The 22184-nt window shown below is 43.7% G+C and overlaps 2 protein-coding genes across 15 annotated transcripts in view; one reads left to right on the top strand and one right to left on the bottom strand.

The window, feature by feature from the left end:
• ODF2 (outer dense fiber of sperm tails 2) overlaps positions 1-22184 on the bottom strand; it is a 67992-nt gene that overhangs the window by 8478 nt on the left and 37330 nt on the right. For 13 of the 14 annotated variants that reach the window (XM_060200271.1, XM_060200276.1, XM_060200278.1 and 10 more), the window contains 10 exons: positions 18474-18545; positions 15749-15820; positions 15526-15642; positions 14414-14599; positions 13830-13939; positions 11938-12073; positions 6499-6609; positions 6276-6380; positions 4198-4356; positions 2707-2807 (listed from right to left, as the gene is read on the bottom strand). In XM_060200271.1, the coding sequence (XP_060056254.1) occupies positions 2707-2807; positions 4198-4356; positions 6276-6380; positions 6499-6609; positions 11938-12073; positions 13830-13939; positions 14414-14599; positions 15526-15642; positions 15749-15820; positions 18474-18545 (1169 nt within the window). Of the gene's footprint in view, positions 1-2706; positions 2808-4030; positions 4357-6275; positions 6381-6498; positions 6610-11937; positions 12074-13829; positions 13940-14413; positions 14600-15525; positions 15643-15748; positions 15821-18473; positions 18546-22184 lie in introns of those variants that run through there. The other variant, XM_060200280.1, reaches the window with a different exon arrangement.
• On the top strand, positions 18831-19257 carry LOC103117077 (small ribosomal subunit protein eS6-like). Its single transcript, XM_060200289.1, has one exon. It carries the CDS (start codon positions 18851-18853, stop codon positions 19250-19252), a length of 402 nt encoding a protein of 133 aa, XP_060056272.1. The 5' UTR covers positions 18831-18850; the 3' UTR covers positions 19253-19257.

The raw sequence follows: 22184 nt of genomic DNA, 5'->3' as shown, positions 1-22184 counted from the left end.
ATCCAGGTTCGAGCCCCTGGCTCCCCACCTGCAGGCGAGTTGCTTCGTAAGTGGTAAAGCAGGTCTGCAGGTGTCTTTCTCCCCTTCCCTCTGTCTTCCCCTCCTCTCTCCATTTCTCTCTATCCTATTCAACAACAATGACATCAATAACAACTACAACAACAATAAAAAACAAGGGCAACAAAAGGGAAAATAAGGGAGTAGGGCAATAGCACAGCGGGTTAAGCACACGTGGCGCCAAGCACAAGGACCAGCATACGGAGCCCAGTTCAAGGCCCCGGCTCCCCACCTGCAGGGGAGTCACTTCACAAGCAGTGAAGCAGGTCTGCAGGTGTCTTTCTCTCCCCATCTGTCTTCCCCATCTCTCTCCATTTTCTCTCTGTCCTATCCAACAATGACAACAATAACAATAATAAAACGGGCAACAAAAGGGAATAAATAAACAAAAGGGAAATAATATTAAAAAAATAAATAATGAAGTGAAATTGTGCATTCAGCTGGGGAGTTGGATGAAAGGGTAGAGCACATGTTTTACAAACCCAGGGTCCCAGGTTCTATACCTGGCCCCGCATATGCATACTGAATTTAGGTTGCCCTATAGCAATGCAACCATCCTACCCAGTGAACTGTCTCTCTGGCATCTGTCTCTGATGAAATAAATTAGGGCCAGAAAGGTATCTCACCAGTTAAAGCAAGGTTCAAGACCTCGCAGGACATAGGAAGTGTTAAGGTACTGGAGAAAGGACCACTGCTTTGATGTCTCCCTTTCTGTCTCTGAGTAATAAAACAGCTGGAGGGGCTGGGTGGTGGCGCACCCATTTAAGCGCACATAGTACTATGTGCAAGAATATGCACAAGGACTCAGGTTTGAGCCCTAGCCCCCGCCCCCACCTGCAGGGGGAATGCTTCATGAGAAGTGCAGGTCTGTAGGTGTCTTTCTCTCCCTCTATCTCCCCAGCCCCTCTCAATTTCTCTCTGTCCTATCGAATAAAAAGGGGAAAAAAAAAAAAAAGGCCACCAGAAGCAGTGGATTCACAGTGCTGGCATTGAGCCCCAGTGACTGGATGTAAAACAATATAAAATTAAAATAAAAGCAGCTCGAGAGGTAAGCACGTGGCTCCAAAATGTGAAAAAAATAGTATAATTTTAATTATTATTTATTCTCAGAGAGAAATTGAGAGGAGACACAGACAGACACTGCTTCACTACTCGAAGTTTCCCCTTGTAGATGGGGACAAGAGGCCTGAACCTGGGTCCTTAAGTGCTGTAATCTGTGCACTTAGCCATGTGCACCATTGCCTGGCTCCCTGGAAAAAAATCTTTAAAGTAAAATTGAGGATGCTTTGCATGTATGAGGACCTGGCTAGGACCCAAGACCAAGGCTTCTGATTCCAAAAAGTCTATTTTTGGACACCAGAAAGAGCACCACAGGGCGCATAATAGACTTTCATGTTAGAGGTACCAGAGATCCAATGTTCAATCTTTGATGCCACCATAAGCCAGAGCTGAGTAATGCTCTGATATTTTTAAAAAAGGGAAAAAAAGTATTTTTCTCTCTTTCTGCCTCCCCAAATTCCTTAAGAGTAGGGTTACATTAGAAAGGTCTTGTGTGTGTGTGTATGTGGGGGGGGGGGTCGGGCGGTGGTGCAGTGGCGCAAAGCACAAGGACCGGCATAAGGATCCCGGTTCAAACCCCCAGCTCCCCACCTGCAGGGGAGTCGCTTCACAGGTGGTGAAGCAGGTCTGCAGGTGTCTATCTTTCTCTCTCCCTCTCTGTCTTCCCCTCCTCTCTCCAATTCTCTCTGTCCTATCCAACAACGAACAACATCAACAATGGCAGTAATAATAACTACAACGAGGCTACAACAAGAAGGGCAACAAAAGGGGGAAAAAATGGCCTCCAGGAGCGGTGGATTCATGGTGCAGGCACCGAGCCCAGCAATAACCCTGGAGGAAAAAAAAAAAAAAAAAAGGTCTTGTGGTCCGGGAGTTGGTGCAGTGGATAAAGCACTGGACTCTCAAGCACCAGGTCCTGAATTTGATCCCTGCAGCACATGTACCAGAGTGATGTCTAGCTAGCTGTTTCTCTCTCTCTCTCTCTTCCTATCCCTCTCAATATATATATATATATATATATATATATATATATATATATATATATATATATATATATATTTTTTTTTTTTTTTTTTTTTAAAAAAAAGGTCTAATGGGGGTGGGAGTAGATAGCATAATGGTTACACAAACAGACTGTCATATCTGAGGCTCTAAAGTCCTAGGTTCAATCCTCCTAATCACCATAAACCAGAGCTGATCAGTGCTCTAGAAAAAATTAATATAAATAAGTAAGTCTTTAAAAAAGAAAAGGTCTTATAGAAGGAGAATTAGGAACAAAGGTCAGAATGGGAGGATGCCCTCCACTTCAATGCATGGGCACTGCTGGTTTGCCTTTCTTGTAGGAGCTGATGATGGGTGTTGGCTCTTGATCACACTGCTAGGGAGTGTTGTCACCTGGCTGAGACATCACCTTCCTCTCCCGAAATGCTTACCACGGCAATGGAAGCAGCTTTTCCTCTGAGATCTGCCTAGTACCTTCCAGGGCCTCGAGTCCCTCAAACACTTCCGCACACTAAGCACAAAGCAGCTAAGTGGCTGAAAGTCTCAGGTCCTAGGAAGAGGACAGAGATGGGACCAAGTGCCTCTAACCTCTCCAGTTCATCCACCTTCAGACTCAGCTGTTTATTTTCCTTCTGGGAAGCCTGCTGTTTCTCTCTTGCCATCTCCAGCTTGTCCCCCTGATGTTCGATCTAAAATGATAGGAACATAGACTGGTTTACGAAAGAACATCCCAGCAGGGCCCTCCCGCTTCCCTGTGACCTGTCATCCACACCCAGGAGGCATAGTGCTATTAGTACATGTCCAAGTCTCATTGCACAACCTGAAGGAGAGAGAGCAGGAATTAAGCCCAATTCCCAAGACCAAAGTCTTTCCTGTACTGAGAAGCTGGTTTGATCCTGAAGAGGCATGGCGAAGCTTTCTTGATCAGGAGGGCAGCTCAGTTGCCCAGCTAGGATCCAGAGCAGACAAGGCAGAAGCAGCAGATGGCAGACCTAATAGGCCCACATGACACGCCGCAGAGCTTTACCAGTTATGTGTATGGTACCGCTGATGTCATTCTCCCTTTAACTGGAGACAGGTAATGGGAAATCTACCAAATCTTTCAGACTGGCAGGATTGGGAAAGGTATCCAGAGGGTTGCTTTATGCAGAAGCTTGAGCTGTCAGGGCTGGAAAGTCCCTAAAAATGCTCAGGCTCAAAATAAAAATAAAAATAAAAATAAAAATAAAAGCAGACAATTTAAGTTCTGAGCATTTATTTGGGTTTCCAGTCCTTGCATTAGCTCTATGACCTCAGGAAATCAACTTCCCCCATCTACGTCCAGAGCTGCTTTTTGTAAAATGGGGACAGTAGCAACCATGCTTCATGTTCTTAGGAGAAATAGAGAAAATGCTGAAGCACAGAATATGTGCCTGGGGAAAAAAAATGGAGGGGGTAGTTTTTGAGTTTGTGTGTGCTGGGGATCAAACCCAAGACCAAACGCATACAAACAATGTCTTCACTGAGCTACATCCTTATAATTATTACTATAAGGAAGTAGGTCAAGAGGGGGAAGGGCTTTGCCTAAGGTCTCACTGTAAATAAGAGGCTTGTTATCGCTTAGCTGTATCAACGCCGCTCTGATAACTCAGAGACAGAATGCTGTGGAAAAGAAGGAAGTGTTCTTTCAGGACAGAATCAAGTAATGTCTCTGTTCAGCATAGAGAAATATAGCTAACGCAAGAAAAAGGTGGAAATAAAACCTAGTGCTTGGGGGCTGCATGTACAAAGCTGAAGGCAGCAGAGCAAGGGGGCGTGGCAGGTGGGCACCTGGAGCATGCAGTGGGGTGGACCGGAAGAACAGCAGGACCCCATAGCTCCAACGCGTGGCGGCTCCTATAAAACTACAATCACTTTGTGCAAACACAAGGCATTTGGCACACCAGACTTTTATTTCACAGCACTGATGATAGCTCACTCCTTTCAGAAAGTGGCAGCCAAGAAAAGGAAGTGGTCCTGCCTTGGGGGGCGTGCAGCTCATCTTGGTAAGCGGGGCCCTACTCGGGCCAGTTCGTGGGACCCTTTCTGCCAGTCCCTTACCCGGCTGCGCAGGTCTGAGATGATGGCTGTGAGGTCGATGTTCTTCCTCTCGTAACCCTGTAGCTGGTCTTGGCACTCTGCTAGCTTGGCCTCTGTGATCTTCAGGATGTCAGGCAGCTGCTGCAGGTCAGCCAGCTGGGACTGGAACTGCCGACGTGCCTGCATCGGGGAGGAGAGAACAGCCCACTATTGGGAAGGGCCTGACTGCTAAATTCAGGGCCAGATTCGCTTGGACAGGGATGCTCTAGAGTGGATCCCAGAGGATTCTGCCAGAATCCACAGGCACCACCTACTCTTTCACTGTAGGTCAATGAAGGTGCCAGCTGATTTGCCACTTGAGCCCATCACTTTTAGTCATCAATAACAATGACAACCACAAGGTTAACACCAGGGTCCAGTGAAAGGACTCTCCAAATTACTCACTTAATTCGGATAGCCTAATAAAGGAGGCACTGTTGTCCCTATGGAAAGACACTAAGAATCAATGAATCTTTTACCCAGGACTACTCAGCAAAAAAAATGGGAGTAGAGTGTCAAACATTAAAAAGGGAGGAATTATCTGGTCCATCCTTGTACTGATAAAGAGATGGGAGTCCAAGGTTATACAACAAGCTATTAGCTGGTCCTAGACACAGCTATTTATGTTAATTTAAAGATGAATTCTTTGGCTTCTGGCAGTCAAATTATCTCTTCTGAGGAGGAGGCAGGATGTACATTTTTTAGTTGGCACAAACTCAAAAGATACCCCACAGTATAAATAGCCCCCTTAAGATTTGGATCTACTTAAATACTCCAAACATGACAGAGATGATTTTTTTTTTTTTGCCTCCAGGGTTATTGCTGGGGCTCAGTGCCTACACCACAAATCCACTGCTACTGAAGGCTATTTTTTTCCCCTTTTGTTGCCCTGTTATTTTATTGTTGTTGTTATTGGACAAGAGAGAAAGAAATAGAGAGAGAGGAGGAAAGACAGAAAGGGGAGAGAAAGACAACTGCAGACCTGCTTCACCATTGGTGAAGCAACCCCCCTGGAGGTGGGGAGCCGGGGGCTCAAACCGGGATCCTTACAACCTCCTTGCTCTTTGTGCCATGTGTGCTTAATCTGCTGCACTACTGCCCGACCCCCCATTTTTCCATTTTGTTGCCTTTGTTTTTCTTGTCATTTTTTATTATTGTTATTGCTGTCATCGTCATTGGATAGGACAGAGAAATCGAGAGAGGAGGGGAAGACAAGAGAGAGGGAAGAGAAAGGTAGACACCTGCAGACCTGCTTCACCACTTGTGAAGCGACCACCTGCAGGTGGGAAGCTGGAGGCTTGAACCAGGATCCTTGTGCTGGTCCTTGCGCTTTGTGCCATGTGTGCTTAACGTGCTGTGCTAATGCTTGGCACCCAATTCTTTTTTTTTTTTCTCTTAATGACAGAGACAAAGAGGCAGAGAGAAGACGAGTGAGGGAGAGAGGGAGAGGAGGTGGGGGAGGAGAGCACAACACTGAATCTTTCTTTAATGTAGTGGGGAGTTAGGCTCAAAGCTGGGGTGTAGGAGAGAAGTTTTTAAGGAAACTGAGAAAAAGGTCAGGAAAGAAAAAGGAGATAAAGAAAAAGCATAGTAGGGGGGGCCAGGTGGTGGTGGACCAGGTTAAGCACACATAATACTAAGTGCAAGGATCTCAGTTCTAGCCCCCAGGGGTCCCCCCCTGCAGGGGTGGTCGCTTCACAAGTGGTGAAGCAGGGCTGCATGTATGTCTCTTTCTCTCCCTTCTTCCCCTCTTCTCTCAATTCCTTTCTGTCCTGCCCAATAAAAAATGGACAAAGTGGCCACCAGGAGCAGAGGATTCATAGTACAGGCATGAGCCCTAGCAATAACCCTGAAGGCAAAAAAGAATAAACAAGGAGGAAGGAGAAGGAGGAGGAGGAGGAGAGGAGGAGCAGCAGCAACAGCATAACAAGAGATGAGCGGACCCGCTCAGCAATAAGAAACGTCATTAATCTGTGTTGTCTGACTCAGTGGAGTCATAGGCAAGCAATAGGCAGACACAGAATTAGGCATGGAAGGAAAACAAGAAAAAGGAGCAATACCGCTTCAATTTCTTTGTTCATCTCATCTTTAAGGATCTTGTTCTCTTTGTCACAGCGTTCTAGCTGGGCAGCCACTTCATCAGCCTCCAACCTGGTCTTCATCACCTATGGGAAAGCAAAGCACCATGCAGTCTTGAACTGAGTCTTGCTCTCCCCAGGGAGAGGCCTGGTAGTTAGTATCTCAGCTGCTGGAATATGTTATCCACACATGGCTGGGGCCTACCTGACTCTTATAGTTGTCAATCAATCCCTCGTAGTTCTTAACCGATGCCTTCAGCTGCTGGACCTCGAGGTGGGCCTGATTGAGTTTGTCCTCCATTGGGGCGAAACTAGCCTAGAAAGAGTGGCTAGTGAGTAACCAACAACAAGATTTCGGAGCTGGCAATCATCCTACCCATAACTCCTAGGGGTCAATAAAGGAATCCCCATCTACTCAAACCTACAATAGGCCAGGAAGCTAGCTCAGCCTGTTAGTTCACAGAACCTGCATTGCGGAGGCTCAATAGCAAATGGGGTATCCCCCCCTTTTTTTTTTTGTTTACCAGAGAACTGCTAATTTCTGGCTTAGGGTAGTGCAGGGGATTGAAGCCGTGACTCTGGAACCTCAGTCTTACGAATCTCTTTGCATAACCATTAATGCTATTCCCCCTGCCCCAACCACGGCAAGAATCCTAATAGGAAAAACTTAAATGAATACAGTTGCCAGTGACTGACTGTGTTTTTCTGCTCTTATTACAAAAATATTAGTCATTAAAGGAAGTAAAATCAATTGCAATGTAGGCTTTCCCCCACTTTACTAAATATTGATTTAGTAAATAAGACTGCCAACACAGAGGTATATGGGTATTTTCAAGAAGAACTGGGATTATATCGTACTGCTTTGCAATGTACTCTTCTTCTTTTATTTTTTAAAATATTTATTTATTTATTTATTTTTACCAGAGCACAGCTCAGCTCTGGTTTATGGTGGTGTGGGGGATTGAACCTGAGACTTTGGAGCCTCAGGCAGGAAAGCCTCTTTGCATAACCATTATGCTATCTACCCCCTGCAATGTAGTTTTCTTTTCTTTTTATTATCTTTATTTATTGGATAGAGACAGCCAGAAATTGAGAGGGAAGGGGGTAACAGAGAGGAAGAGAGACAAAGACACCTGCAACACTACTTCACCACTTGTAAAGTTTTCCCCCTGCAACTGGGGGTCGGGGGTTCGAACCTGAGTCCATGGGCATTGTAACATGTGCAACTGACCAGGTGCGCCACCACCTGGCCCCACAATGTAGTTTTCCAGTTAATAATTATGTTGTGAGCTATTATATTTCTCAAGTCAATAAATTTTCTTCTGAAAACTCAATGAAATCATGGCATCTCAGTAAAATAATAAGCAGTCATCTAAAATAGAGATAATGGGGGCTGGATGGTAGCATAACAGGTTAAGTGCACATGGCATGAAGCACAAGGACTGGTGTTAAGGATCCCGGCTTGAGTCCCAGACTCCCCACCTGCAGGGAGGTTGCTTCATAAGTGGTGAAGCAGGTCTGCAGGTGTCTGTCTTCCCCTCCTCTCTCCATTTCTCTCTGTCCTATTCAACAACAATGACAGCAATAACAACAACAATGATAAACAACAAGGACAACAAAGGGAAAAAATAGCCTCCAGGAGCAGTGAATTTGTAGTCACCCTGGAGGCAAAATAAATAAATAAAATAGATAAGATTAAAAATAATAACTTATCTAAAGAGACATCCATGAGATATGGTTGAATGAGAAAAGCACACTGCTGACTAAAGGATGCATGGATGTGTGAGTATATGTTTGCAAATGTATGTTATTATCAGGAGTTTCAAAAAGGCTGGGACAATACAAAATCATGCTAGCAGACACCTTCACATCTATATCACATCTCTGTACTGTTTTCTTTGTTTTAAATCTATTTAGAACACATTTTTTTTAACTTTAGTGACTAAGCATCTTTTTATTGGATAGAGACAGATATTGAGAAGGGAGGGAGCAATCAAGAGGGAGAGAGACAGAGATACACCTGCAATCCTGATTCACCACTTGCAAAGATCCCCCTGCAGGTAGGGATAAGGGGATTGGACGTGGTCCTTACACACTGTAATGTATTTGCTCAACTAGGTGTAATACCACCCAGCCCCTCTGTACTATTTTAAGTTTGGACTGAGCACATTTTATCTTTATAATTATTTTTTTAAATATTTATTCCCTTTTGTTGCCCTTGCTTTTTTATTGTTGTAGTTATTATTGTTGTTACTGATGTCATCGTTGTTGGATAGGACAGAGAGAAATGGAGAGAGGAGTGGAAGACAGAGAGGGGGAGAGAAAGATAGACACCTGCAGACCTGCTTCACTGCCTGTGAAGGGACTCCCCTGCAGGTGGGGAGCCGAGGGCTCTAACTGGGATCCTTACGCTGGTCCTTGTGCTTTGTGCCACCTGTGTTTACCCGCTGTGCTATAGCCCGACTCCTCATCTTTCTAATTATTGTACTTAATAAAATTCACTTCTCTCAGCATCATTTTGAATGGTCACACTCTATCAGACTACACAGACATACAATACTAGACTAGACTGTATACCTGTCAGACTTGGAGTTTATCTTTAATTTATCCAATATGCTACAATAACTGAGATAATAGTACACTCCTAAGAGTAGGAAAAATGAAAAGGGCAAATAATACCAAGTGTCAACAAGAAGGCATGAGTTAACTGTTAACCCTCACAAACTCTTGAGGAGAGTAGAGGCTGATAAAGTTATTTTAGTAACATCAACCAAAGCTCAACTTATGCATAATACATAAGAACCTGAAATTTTGGGGGGTCGGGCGGTGGTGCAGTGGGTTAAGCGCACGTGGCGCAAAGCGCAGGGACCGGCGTAAGGATCCCGGTTCGAGCCCCCGGCTCCCCACCTGCAGTGGAGTCGCTTCACAGGCGGTGAAGCAGGTCTGCAGGTGTCTGTCTTTCTCTCCCCCTCTCTCTCTGTCTTCCCCTCCTCTCTCCATTTCTCTCTGTCCTATCCAACAACAAAGCAACGTCAACAATGGCAATAATAACCGCAACGAGGCTGCAACAACTAGGGCAACAAAAAGGGGGAAAAATGGCCTCCAGGAGCGGTGGATTCATGGTGCAGGCACCGAGCCCAGCAATAACCCTAGAGGGAAAAAAAAAAAAAAGAACCTGAAATTTTTACATCAAGTTTTATAAAGTATAAAAATATACCAATTGAGGGGCTAGACGGTGACACACCTGGTTAAGTGCTCACATTACAGTGCAACAAGGTCCTAGTTTCAAGCCCCTGGTTCCCACCTGCAGGGTGAAAGCTTCACAAGTGGTGAAGCAGGGCTGCAGGTTGTGTCTGTCTCTCTCCTCCTCCCCTCTCAATTTCTCTGTCTCTATCCATTAATAAACATAAGGAAGAAAAATTAAATTAAAAAAATATATATACCAATTGCATGCACCAAAAGATCTGCAAAGGTGTTCTCTAACCTAAATGATCCCTGAGAGTGGAATGCATAAACAGATTGTGATGCATTCATATAATGACACATCAAATAGACTGCCACATGCAACAGATACCTCTCACAAATATAATGCTGAGTAAAAAAGCCAAGCAAAAAGTTCAAAAATAGGCAAAGACTTTCATGCCTGAGGCTCTGAGGTTTTAGGTTCAATTTCAAGAACCACGATAAGTCAGAACAGAATAGGGCTCAGGTTTAAAAAAAAAACAAAAGTCAGGATAACAACAGTCATCTGTTGAGGGGATGTTTATAACCAGGTAATACAACTGGGGTAGGTTCAAGACCCTGGTCCTCTCTGCAGAAGGAAATCTTCAGGAGTGAGCAGGGCTGCAGGCATCTTTGTCTATCTCCCTCTCTACCTCCCCCCCTCCATCACAACGTCTCTCGGTCTCTATCAAATAAATAACACTAAAAAAAAAAAAAAAAAAAAAAAGGAACCCCACCTGCAGGGGGGTCACCTGGTGAAGCAGGTCTGCAGGTATCTTTCTCTCCCCCTTTGTCTTCCCCTCCTGTCTCCATTTCTCTGTTCTAGTCAACAACGACAGCAATAATAACAACAACAACAAAAATAACAACGATAAAAAGGGCAACAAAAGGGGAAAAACAGCCTCCAGGAGCAGTGGATTCGTAGTGCAGGCACCAAGCCCCAGCAATAATGCTGGAGGAAAAAGAAAAAAGAGAGAAAAAGGAAAAGGAAATAAAAGAAAAAGAAAAAAAAAGTATACAAAATGAATACAGGAGGCCAGGTGGTGGCACACCCAGTTAAGTGCACTTATTATCGCATGTAAGGACCCGAGTTTGAGCCCCTGCTCCCCCCCTGCAGAGGGGATGCTTCAGGAGTGGTTTAACAGATCTGCAGGTGTCTTTCTTTCTCCATATCTCCCCACCCTCTCAATTTCTCTGTCCTGTCAAGATAAAAAAAAAGGAAAAAGGAAAAAAATATCCACTGGGAGTGGTGGATTCATAGTGCTGGCACCAAACGAGCCCCAGGAAAGAAAGAAAAATGAGAAAATGAGCACAGACTATCATTTGCCTTGACTGATCTTAAATAGCACTGGCCTGGGCTTGAATCTGCGTCCTTGCACATTGTAACATATGCACTAAACCAGGTGCATCACTGCTCGACCCTTGTATACATTTTTGTAGACTATGCTTCCTTAGGATCAATTTTAGGGGCCAGGTGGTGACACATCTGGCTAAGCACTCCCATCACAGAGCACAAAGACCCAGGTTCAAGCCCCAGGTCCCCACCTGCAGGGAGAAAGCTTCAGGATGTCTCTCTATCCCCCCCTCAGTATCTCGCTCTCTCCAATAATAAATTTAAAAATATATTTTAAAAAGATCTATTTTAACAAAATAATCAGTAAGAAAACATATAAGCCTAGATGTTACTGTCCAGGGTTGATTAACAACCAAGATCACACCTAGCTTTGAAGTGTCAATCTCTGTTCATGTACTTCTCACCCTTACATGATGGGAGGGCATAGAGAGAATGGTTAAGTGAAGGGCAGACTCTCAGGCCTGAGGCTCCTAAGTCCCAGATTTAATCCCCCGCACCACCATAAGCCAGAGCTGAGCAGTGCTCTCGTGTTTCTCTCTTTGTCTCTCTCTGAATCTCTCTCAAAAATAAAATATTTTTAAAAAAGAAAAGAATGGTTAAATGAGAACTTCAGAGTCTGACTTGGGCTCAAACCCCAAATATTCAGCAGTAAACCTGACCTCTAAGTCTCAGCTTTCTTATCCTATAAAGTAGCTATCTCCACTGTTCTGAGAACAGAACCTATTTGGTATCACTTGGTAGTTTCTATTGTTGTCTAGAAGTGCACATGAAGGAGTTACCAGCATCGAGAGTTAAATGTTAACTTCCAACTCTATTCTATTTCAATCGCACTCATCCACATGTGTTATGCCACATTCTTACAAGCACCTCTTCCTTCCAGCACCCAAGGGTGAACAGCTTCATTCAAGTCTTGCAGACAGTAACAGGCAGAGTTAGGACTTAAATGTAGGCTTTCCTTCAAACCTTCTGAGGACCTCTGTGATCATCTCGTGAGTCCCAATCAGGAGGGTTTCACTATTGGCCTCTCTGCTTCACCCAACTGTTCCAGACCCAAGTCTCAATACAGACCTTCAGCCTCTCATTCTCTAGCTTGAATGCAGAATACTCAGCAGTCTGACGGTGTAGTCTCTCCACCAAACTATCCCGGTCTTCCCGCATCTTCTCCTCTAAGGTTTGTTGTTGGTTTACGAGATCTGTCACCCGGCTAAAATATTGCAAAGTGAAAACACAGAGAATCAATTACAGGGGCTGGGTGGTGGTGCACCTGGTTGAACACACATGTTGCAATGCAAAAGGACCCAGGTTCAAGTTCCCAGTCCCCACCTGCAGAGGGAAAGCTTCATGAGTGATAAAGTAGGTCTGCAGTTGTCTTTCTGTCTCTTTTTATACCTACCCCTTTCTATATTTGGCTGTCTCTATCAACTAAATATATATATATATCAATTACACTGGTTCTGAGGAGTTCAGGTCTTGCTGCAGAGTGTGGCCAAGGGTTTCTATCCAAGCTATGTCTACATGCTTTGCTCCACAGTCTTTACCCAAAAAAATAACTGCCCTAACCTGGCATTCTTGTGTGTAGAATTTCTTCATTATCTTGAGAACAGAACCTTCCTATTTGGTCTGACTTCTGAAATGCTCAAAATTCTTTTTATCTTTTTGCCATTTTCCCCATTTTGTTGCCCTTGTTTATGGTTATTATTGTTATTGCTGTCATTGTTGGATAGGACAAAGAGAAATCAAGAGAGGAGAGAAAGACAGAGAGGGGGAGAGACAGACACCTGCAGACCTGCTTCACCTCTCCAGAGCGCTATCACACTAGAGAAAAAGATAGAAACAGGCTGGAGGTAAGGATCCACCTGCCAATATTCATGTCCAGCAATTAAAGAAGCCAGACCTTCCCCCTTCCGCAGGCCAGAAAGAACTGGTCCATATTCCCAGAGGGATAAAGAATAAGGAAGTTTCCAATGGAGAGGATGGGACACAGAGCTCTGGTGGTGGGAAGTGTGTGGAATTGTACCCCCGTTATCGTACAATCTTTTAAATCATTAAACCACTATTAAATAAAAAATAAATAAAAAAATCAGAGATGTGGTCCCTTCCCTGCTTCCCACAAGTACCCCTCTTCCATTTCTTGGGACAGAACTACCAAACACAGATAAAACTGGAATCCCTACCTCAAGAGACAGACAAGAATCAGGAGTAATAAAAAGGCAAATGCAGCAGCCTGGGAGGTGGCACAGTGGCTAGAGAGGTGGACTTAAAAGCATAAGGTGTGGGCTGGGAGGTGGCATAGTGATAAAGCTTTGGACTCTCAAGCATGAGGTCCTGAGTTTGATCCCCAGCAGCACATGTGCCAGAGTGATGTCTGGTTCTTTCTCCTCCTATCTTTCTCATAAATAAATAAAATCTTAAAAAAAAAAAAAAAAAAAAGCATAAGGTGACAGAAGACCTAGTGGGGATTGTATTATTAAATGGAAAACTGGGAGATGTTAAGATGTTATGCATGTACAAACTATTGCATTTACTCTTGAATTACAAACTATTGCATTTACTCTTGAATATAAAACATTAATTCCCCAATAAAGAAATTTTAAAAAAGAGCACAAGGTCCTAATTTCTGGCATATCTATATATACCTCTCCCCTCTCTCCTATCATTAATAAAGCCATTTAAAAACAAAAATACAAATCATGGAGATAACAAAGTGATTATGAAAAAGATTTTCATCCTTGAGGTTCTAAGGTACCAGGTTCAATCACTCTTTATTTAGAGATTGTCTTTATTTTCTTTTAATGAGAGGCCTGCATCCACTCCAACCAGAAAGCAAGGAACCCAAACATCAGCCTAGTGCAACCTTAAGTAGTGGGAGTCAAATGGCAGCCAGTTGAACACCATGACCTGCTCAGAATGCTGGGCGACCCCCACCTGTACACCCACTCTCCCTTTTAACGAAGACATACTCATTCAGGACAATAATTTCCAGCTCGAGGTCTCCCTTATCTTTCACAACTTGGTTGTAGCGGGTTCTCCATGACTCCAGAGTGGATAAAGCTTCAGCGACATAAAGATCCTGGAAACATGGAATAACAGGTTCCATCAGCCTGTCAGTGCTGAGGCTGAAAAAGCTGGAGTAGGGTAGCTCTTGCTCTCAGAATCCCTCTAGAAAGCACATGAGTGAGATTGGGAGTCTAGCTGAAGCATCTCCAATAATCACAAGTACCCTGTTAGCAAATCCTAAGCAATCATTTCTACCCACTATGCTGATATGACAGTGACACAATACTGCCAAGACTAAATTATTCCATAAACCCTCCAATTCATTTAGTGGCCCCAGCACCAACACCATGGCTAACAGCTATGCTACCAACTCGTTCTCAATTTCTGTTGCCCCTGGCCCACCATAGTCTAGCCAGCTCTGCCACCTCCACCCACCCAAACCACCCCCATTCAGCCACCCTCCTGCTACACGCCTATGCACCCCCATCCCTCTGTCACTGGCAGACTTCCTCAGCAAGGAGGAGAAATCAGGCCCCAGGCCTACTACCTTGTCAGCAAGTTGCACGTGCAGTTGCTCAGCATACTCCTCGCTCTTCTCAGCTCGTTCCTTCTGGGCTCGGATGGCCTTCTTCAAGGTCTCTTTGTCTCGGTCTCCTTTTTGCTTTAATTCCTTTAGCTGCTCCATGATGGCCTCTACTTCTGCTTTGTGTTGGTTTCCACTGCGCTCCAGGTTCTGGAAGAGTGAAAAGTAGATGGGAAAAAGGACAAGGGTTAAGGAGAGAGGGAGGAGAGAGATGAGAAAGACCAGAAAAAGGCAAAGCCAAGAGTAAAAGGAAGAAGACAAAGAGGGGCATATGAAAAGAGGGAATGAGGGAAAGGGAGAGAGAAAAGTCACTAGTTATGTGGGGGTTTAGGCTCTCCTCATGAATGGCCTTTCAAAGCTCCTTGTGACACCTCTTAGAAACAAACAAAAAATTTTAATATTTATTCTCCCTTTTGTTGCCCTTGTCGTCTTTTATTGTTGTTGTTATTGATATTGTTGTTAGGATAGAGAAAAATGGAGAGAGATGGGGAAGACAGAGAGGGAGAGAGAAAGAGAGACACTTGAAGACCTGCTTCACCACCTGTGAAGCGATGACCCTGCAGGTGGGGAGCTGGGGGCTCGAACCGGGATCCTTACACTGGTCCTTACGCTCGCGCCACGTGTGCTTAACCTGCTGCGCTATAGTCTGACTCCCACCTCTTAGAATCTCTTAACCCACCAAGTTAACATTAGGACAAAAGTTTTTGGAATCCTAGTTTTAATTTCCAACACAATAATCAGAGATATCCCTCAGTCACTCAGTAGAGTTGTAATGTCAATGGCTCACAGACACAGGAATACTTAAGTCCAGTCTCTCCCCATGGGTATGTAGGAGAACTAAGGCCCCAAGGGATTGAGTGACTGGCTCAAGGCGTGGTACCCATAGTCACAGCTATAAAGGGAACCCAACCTCCAGGGTACCTGTCCCAGAGTCTCTCTAAAGAATGAGACTCTGGCAGCAACAGCTCAATGAACCTTTAAAACAAAGCCTCCCTGAGTGTGAAAACCTTGGCCAGGCCACCAACCTTGGATTGCCAGGCCCCTTCCCACCTCCTATCCAGGAAGCTGGCAGATACCTTGATCTGCATGCACAAGCGACTATTTTCTGCCTCTTTGCACCGAAGCTGTGCCTGCAAATGCCCACGCATGGACTCCATGGACTTAGAGAGCTCAGAAGCTGTTTTTGCTTGAGCCTTTGAAGAAAAAGAGAAATTGATAAGAGTTAAAATCTGAACCCAGCACACACTACCCACTAAGTTCTGTGGACTCATAAGAAGGAGCAACTGTCAGGGATAGTACCTTCTCACATTGGATTTCCTGGAGAAGTTCTTCCAATTCTTTGTCCTTGTCTTGAAGCAGTAGCAGCAGGCGCTGGGAGAGAAAACACATCATGAATTCCCTGGGAAATGCAAGAGGACCCATTTCAGGAAGTCCTATGGGTGCCAGGCCTACAGGATAGACCAGGAGATGACACAGTAAATAGAATTGGACTCAAGCATGAGATCCTAGGTTTCATCTCCAACATCACATGTGCTGAAGAGATGCTCTAGTTTTCTTTTACTATTTATTTATTTATTTATTTATTATTGGATAGAGACAGAGAGAAATTGAGGAGAGAGGGAGAGTGAGTGGTTCGGGAGGTGGCACAGTGGATAAGGCTTTGGATTCTCAAGCATGATTTCCTGAGTTCAATTCCTGGCAGCACACGTACCAGAGTGATGTCTGGTTCTCTCTATAATTTCTAATGAATAAATAAAATCTCAAAGAGAGGGGTAGGGAGGGAGGGATAGAGACAGAGAGACACCTGCGGCCCCGTTTCATCACTTGTGAAGCTTTCCCCCTGCAGGTGGGGACCAGGGACTTGAACCTGGGTCTTTGTGCACTGTAATGTGAATAGTTAACCAGGTGCGCCATCACCTGGCCCCAAGATGCTCTGGTTTTCTATCTCTCAATTTTATTTAATAATTTTTTATCATCTTTATTTATTTACTTATTGGATAGGGACAGTCAGAAACTGAGAGGGAAGGGGGAGATAGAAAGACAAAACGATAAAGGGCCCGGTGGTGGTGCACCTGGTTAAGCGCATGTATTATAATGTAAAAGGACCCGGGTTCAAGCCCCCGGTTCCCACCTGCAGGGGGAAAGCTTTATGAGTGGTGAAGCAGGGCTGTAGGTGTCAATCTCTGTCTCTCTATCACCCCCTTCCCTCTTGATTTCTGGCTGTCTCTATCCAATAAATAAGTATAATAATAAAAAAAAAGTAAGTTCTGCTTTTTTTTTGTTTCTTTTTATTATTATTATTATTTTCCCTTTTGTTGCTCTTGTTTTACTGTTGTTGTAGTTATTATTGCCGTTGTTGTCGTTGGGAAGGACAGAGAGAAATGGAGAGGAGAAGACAGAGGGGGAGAGGAGAGACACCTGCAGCCTGTAAAGTGTCCACCCCACCCCCCCACAGGTGGGGACTGGATTTGGTATATTGCACTAAAGCAAAGGACTCTGGGGGAGAAGGAGGGATTTTAGGTCCTGGAGCATGATAGTGGAGGAGGACCTAGGTAGGGATTAGAGTGTTATGCAGAAAACTGAGAAATGCTATACATGTACCAACTAGTATATTTACTGTTAAATGTAAACCATTAATCCCAATAAAAAAATTAAAGGCAGATTCAGTAGTCACTTTGAGAGTACATATACAGAATTTTTATATATACATATAAAAGTAGAATGATACATAGAAGATTAGCATCGCCTGATGTATGTTTTGTAGTCCTTATCATATATATATATAACAGTAAGACTAAACCTACATTTTTTTGAAAAGCAGCTAAAGTCTCTATTACTGTTGTGGGAATAGTCCATAGGTGCTATTTATTAAGAAACTGTTTTGAGGGGGTCTGGTGGTAGTGCAGCAGGTTAAGAGCACATGGCTTGAAGCACAGGGGCCAGAGTTAAGGATGCCAGCTCAAGTCCCTGGCTCCCCACCGGCAGGGGGGTCACTTCACAGGTAGTGAAGCAGGTCTGCAGTTGTCTTTCTCTCCCCGTCTTCCCCTCCTCTCTCGACTTCTCTCTGTCCTATCCAAGAACAGCAATGACAACAACAACAATGACCACAACAAAGATATCAAGGGCAACAAAATGGGAAAAATGGCCTCCAGGAGCAGTGGATTCGTAGTGCAGGCACTGAGACCCAACAATAACCCTGGAGGCAAAAAAAGAAATGCCTAGGAGGTAGCACAGTGGGTAAAGCATTGGAAGCTCAAATCTGAGAACCAGAGTTTAATCCTTGGTATCATATGTACCAGAGTTATGTGTATTCTGTGTATTCTCTCTCATGCTGAGAAATAAGGAAAAAAATAACAATGCTGGGTCATAGTTTTATAAGGTCTCTCAAGTTGGGAAAGCAGGTTTAGGCAGTATTACTATTACTGTTCAATCTCCACTCTTTGCTCAGGCTAGCTTTTCTTACTGTGCTGTCCAGAGAGACATGAGGGGCAAGGGAAATAAAGCCACCTCCTTCTTTCTCTATTTTGGAGATTGTGAACAGCTATGAAGACATCAGAGACTCCAATTGGATATGAGAAACCACTTGAATCTTTTGTTCATGGTGGTGAGCTATTTCCTGAAATTTATTTCACTATGGATCACTCCTCTCCTTTGTTTCTTATACCATTTAACATCCTGAGGAACTAAGAGTTTCATGGAATAGATATGGAACACGCTGCTTTGGAAGAGATTTCTAGAATTGGAATTATGGAGTCAAAAGTCTGTAGTTTTTTGTGGCTTCCAATTCATAATACAAATGAGAAAATTCAGGTAATAATGAAAATTCAGACTAATAGTGACTGGTAAATACATCCTCCTCATCACTATCCCTCTTGTTTGTAATCATCAAGCTCAGTAGGAACAGGGAACATAAGCCCATTTTATAAATCATGAAACTAAGAGCTCTAGAACCTGTGCTTCATTTAGCAGTCCTGTGCTTGACACCTGTAACCCATGAAAGCCAAGAAAGGGTGCCCTAAGTTACCGCTTTCTCTGAGTCTGCTTCTGCAAGCCGTTTTAATAGCGTTCCTTGTTGCTCCATTAGCTTATCTGAATCCTTCAAGGAAAAACAAAAGGAAAAAAATCAATTAATCAATAAATCCAGATGCCTACATCCTATTAATCCTGTTGCCTTTTCAAAAAGTACACTTCAAATTATACATGTAATAAATAATTTAGCTTCATTATAAAATATTTAGTGGGGCTAGGGACATAGCAGAATGATTATGCAACAGACTTTTATGTCTGAGTCTCCAAGGTCCTAGGCTCAATTCTGGGTACAACCATAAGCCAGAGATAAGCAGTGCTCTGGTTAAGAGGAAACAAGAGAATTAAAAAATGTATTTAGCTCCTTTTTGTGGCATGAAGCTGAACATCTCTTTCCCAGCCACTGGCTGCCAGAAACTCATTGAAATGGACGATGAGCGCAAGCTTCGCACCTTCTATGAGAAGCGTATGGCGACAGAAGTTGCTGCTGATGCTCTGGGTGGAGAATGGAAGGACTATGTGGTCCGGATCAGTGGTGGGGATGACAAACAGGGTTTCCCCATGAAGCAGGGTGTCCTGACCCATGGTCGTGTCCGCCTGCTGCTGAGTAAGGGGCATTCCTGTTACAGACCAAGGAGGACTGGTGAAAGAAAGCGCAAGTCTGTTCAAGGTTGCATTCTGGATGCCAGTTTGAGCATTCTCAACTTGTTCATTGTAAAAAAATCGGGGAAGAAGATATTCCTAGACTCACTGGTACTACCTTGCCTCATCGCCTAGGGCCCAAAAGATCCAGCAGAATCTATAAACTTTTCAACCTTTTTTTCTTTCTTTTCTTAATATTGATTTATTTATTCCCTTTTGTTGCCCTTGTTATTGTTATTGATGTCATCACTGTTGGATATGACAGAGAGAAATGGAGAGAGGAGGGGAAGACAGAGAGGGGGAGAGAAAGATAGACACCTGTAGACTTGCTTCACTGCCTGTGAAGTGACTCCTCTGCAGGCGGGGAGCTGGGGGCTTGAACCAGGATCCTTACGCTGGTCCTTGCGCTTTGCGCCACCTGCACTTAATCCGCTGTGCTACTGCCCGACTCCCACTTTTCAACCATTCTAAAGATGATGATGTTTGCCAGTATGTCATGAGAAAGCTGCTAAACAACAAAGGTAAAAAACCTAAGACCAAAGTGCCCAAATCCAACATCCTGTTACTCCACATGTTCTGCCACACAAACATTGCCGCACTGCTTTGAAGAAACAATGCACTAAGAAAAACAAGAAGAGGCTGCAGAATACACTAAACTTTTGGCCAAGAGAATGAAGGAGGCCAAAGAAAACCATCAGGAACAGGTTGGAAAGCCACAAGGCTGTCTTCCTTATGAACTTCTGCCTCTAAGTCTAAATCTAGTAAAAAAATAAGATTTTTAAAAGAGTAACAAGTAAAACCTGACCCTGCCCCCCCAAAATTAGTGAACATTGATAAAACTGAAGTTCCTTCTTCTCAACCCTATGCTGTTAATGATTTATAGGTTTGAATAGTATGTCTATCCTTTATACATTTATATACTGGGTCCATTCTCCAGTGAACTAAAAAAATATATATATATAAAACGTACAGTTCATTTTTTCCCCAAACTGGGACAGAACATTTATTTATTGATAAGATTGACTTTTAAGTTGTTTTTATTTATTGGATAGTGGCAGAGAGAAATTGAGAATGAAGGGGGAGATATAGAGGGGGAGATAAAAAGAAACACTTCCAACCTTACAACTTGTGAAGCTTCCCTCCTGATAGGGACCGAGGGCTTGAACCTAGGTCTTCACACATTGTAATGTGTGTACTTAATCTGGCATGCCACTGCCCAATCCTGATAAGATTTATTTTTTAAGGATTTATTTATTTATAATGGAGACAGAGAAACATAGGGAGAGGAGACAGAGTGAAAGATAGACATTGTAGCACTGCTCCATAACTTGTGAGTGAAAACCAGGAGCTTGAACTCAGGTCCCTGGGCATGGTAACATATGCACTCTACCAGGTGAGTCCACTACCTGGTCCCTGATAAGACTGATTTTTACTGTGACACCAGGGAGAGAATCCAGGACCTCATGCATGTAAGATACTGCCAAAAGCCTCACTGGGGCAATTTTCTATTTATTCTTTCCAAGAAAGGGAGAGAGATTAAAGAGGAAGAGACAGACACACAGAAAGACAAACATCGTATCACTCCATCACCCAAGGTATTCCTTCAATGTCATCCATGGTGCTCCCATATGGTGCTGGGGCTCAGATCAAGAAATAGCTTACTTTAAGGTAGAACATGCATCTCACTATACTCAATGCCCTGGGTTCAAGCCCCAGTACTACATTAGCCAATGGATGACACCAGGGAAGTTCCATGGATGGCAGAATGGTGCTATCTCTCTCCTATTTCCCTCTAAAATAATGAGCAGAGTGAGATGTAGCGCAGTGGGTAAGCATGAGGACCTGAGTTTATCCCAGCCACTGCATGTATCCTTTCTCATACGTTCAAAAGATCAGAATATAAATTTAAAAATTAAAAGAATGAGGGAGTTAGGCGCTAGCGCAGCAGGTTAAGCACAGGTGGCGCAAAGCACAAGGACCAAGGACTGGCTCCCAGTTCAAGCCCCCAGCTCCCCACCCTGCAGGGGAGTCGCTTCACAAGCGGTGAAGCAGGTCTGCAGGTGTCTTTCTCTCCCCCGTCTTCCCTTCCTCTCTCCATTTCTCTCTGTCCTATCCAACAACAATAACAACAATAACTACAACAATAAAACAACAAAGGCAGCAAAAGGGAATAAATAAATATTTTTAAAATAAAAAAATTCAAAGAATGAAAGAATAAATTCAAGGTCACTCAACAGCAGTACCATGCAGGTGGGAGTTGCTGGGTTCATTCCCTAAAACAGCAAATATTAAAAAAAAAAAAAAAATTTCAGATGAAAGTTGCCATTTATCATGTTTTTTAAGTATCAAATGTAGGAGCATTTATTTTATAAACTCTCAATATTGCAAAACCATTATTACCTAGTTTCAGAGTACTTCTGTTACTAAAAGGAAACCTTGTACCTTTTAAGTGGTCAGTCCATTTCCTCTCTCCCCCTGGCAACCACTTACCTCCTTTCCATTGCTAATATGCTTTTACTTGTTTTCCCACCCCCCATAACCTCTGGACATCAGAAGTTTTTATTGGTTTTATGGCTGCAAACATGACAGCAACAGGCACTGATGAAGTATGTACTAAGTGTTTCTCTAGAGTTGACACCCAAACAGTAGTGAGCTGAACCAGGTCAGTGATTTGTTACTGAAATGTCCAGAGCATGGGACAGGTCAATCTCTGCCTACTGCAAGTCTCAACATTTGACTTGTTTTATCAATTTAGTTGACAGGACAGAGAAATTGAGAGGTGTATGGGGAGAAAGAGAAACATCTATAGCACTACTTCACTGCTTGTCTCCATTTCCCCTCTACAAGTAGGAACTAGGGGTTTGAACCCAGGTTCTGTGCATTGTAATGTGTGCTTTCAACCAGGTATGCCACCACCTGGCCTCCCCCATGGTTTCTGTTTTAAATTGCATGTCTAAATGAGAGCATCACTCTGGCATATGTGATACTGGCGATCAAATTTGGAAATTGAAGTTTTTTGTTGTTTTTGGTCTCCATGGTTATTGCTGGGGCTCGGTGCCTGCACCAT

Source organism: Erinaceus europaeus, chromosome 10 (assembly GCF_950295315.1).
Source record: "Erinaceus europaeus chromosome 10, mEriEur2.1, whole genome shotgun sequence".
Taxonomy (NCBI): Eukaryota; Metazoa; Chordata; class Mammalia; order Eulipotyphla; family Erinaceidae; genus Erinaceus; species Erinaceus europaeus.
This window is presented reverse-complemented; position numbering and strand designations above follow the sequence as displayed.

What these genes read in the sequence shown, in the direction of transcription:
- LOC103117077 (XM_060200289.1), top strand. Translation starts at nt 18,851, where the DNA reads ATGAAGCTGAACATCTCTTTCCCAGCCACTGGCTGCCAGAAACTCATT.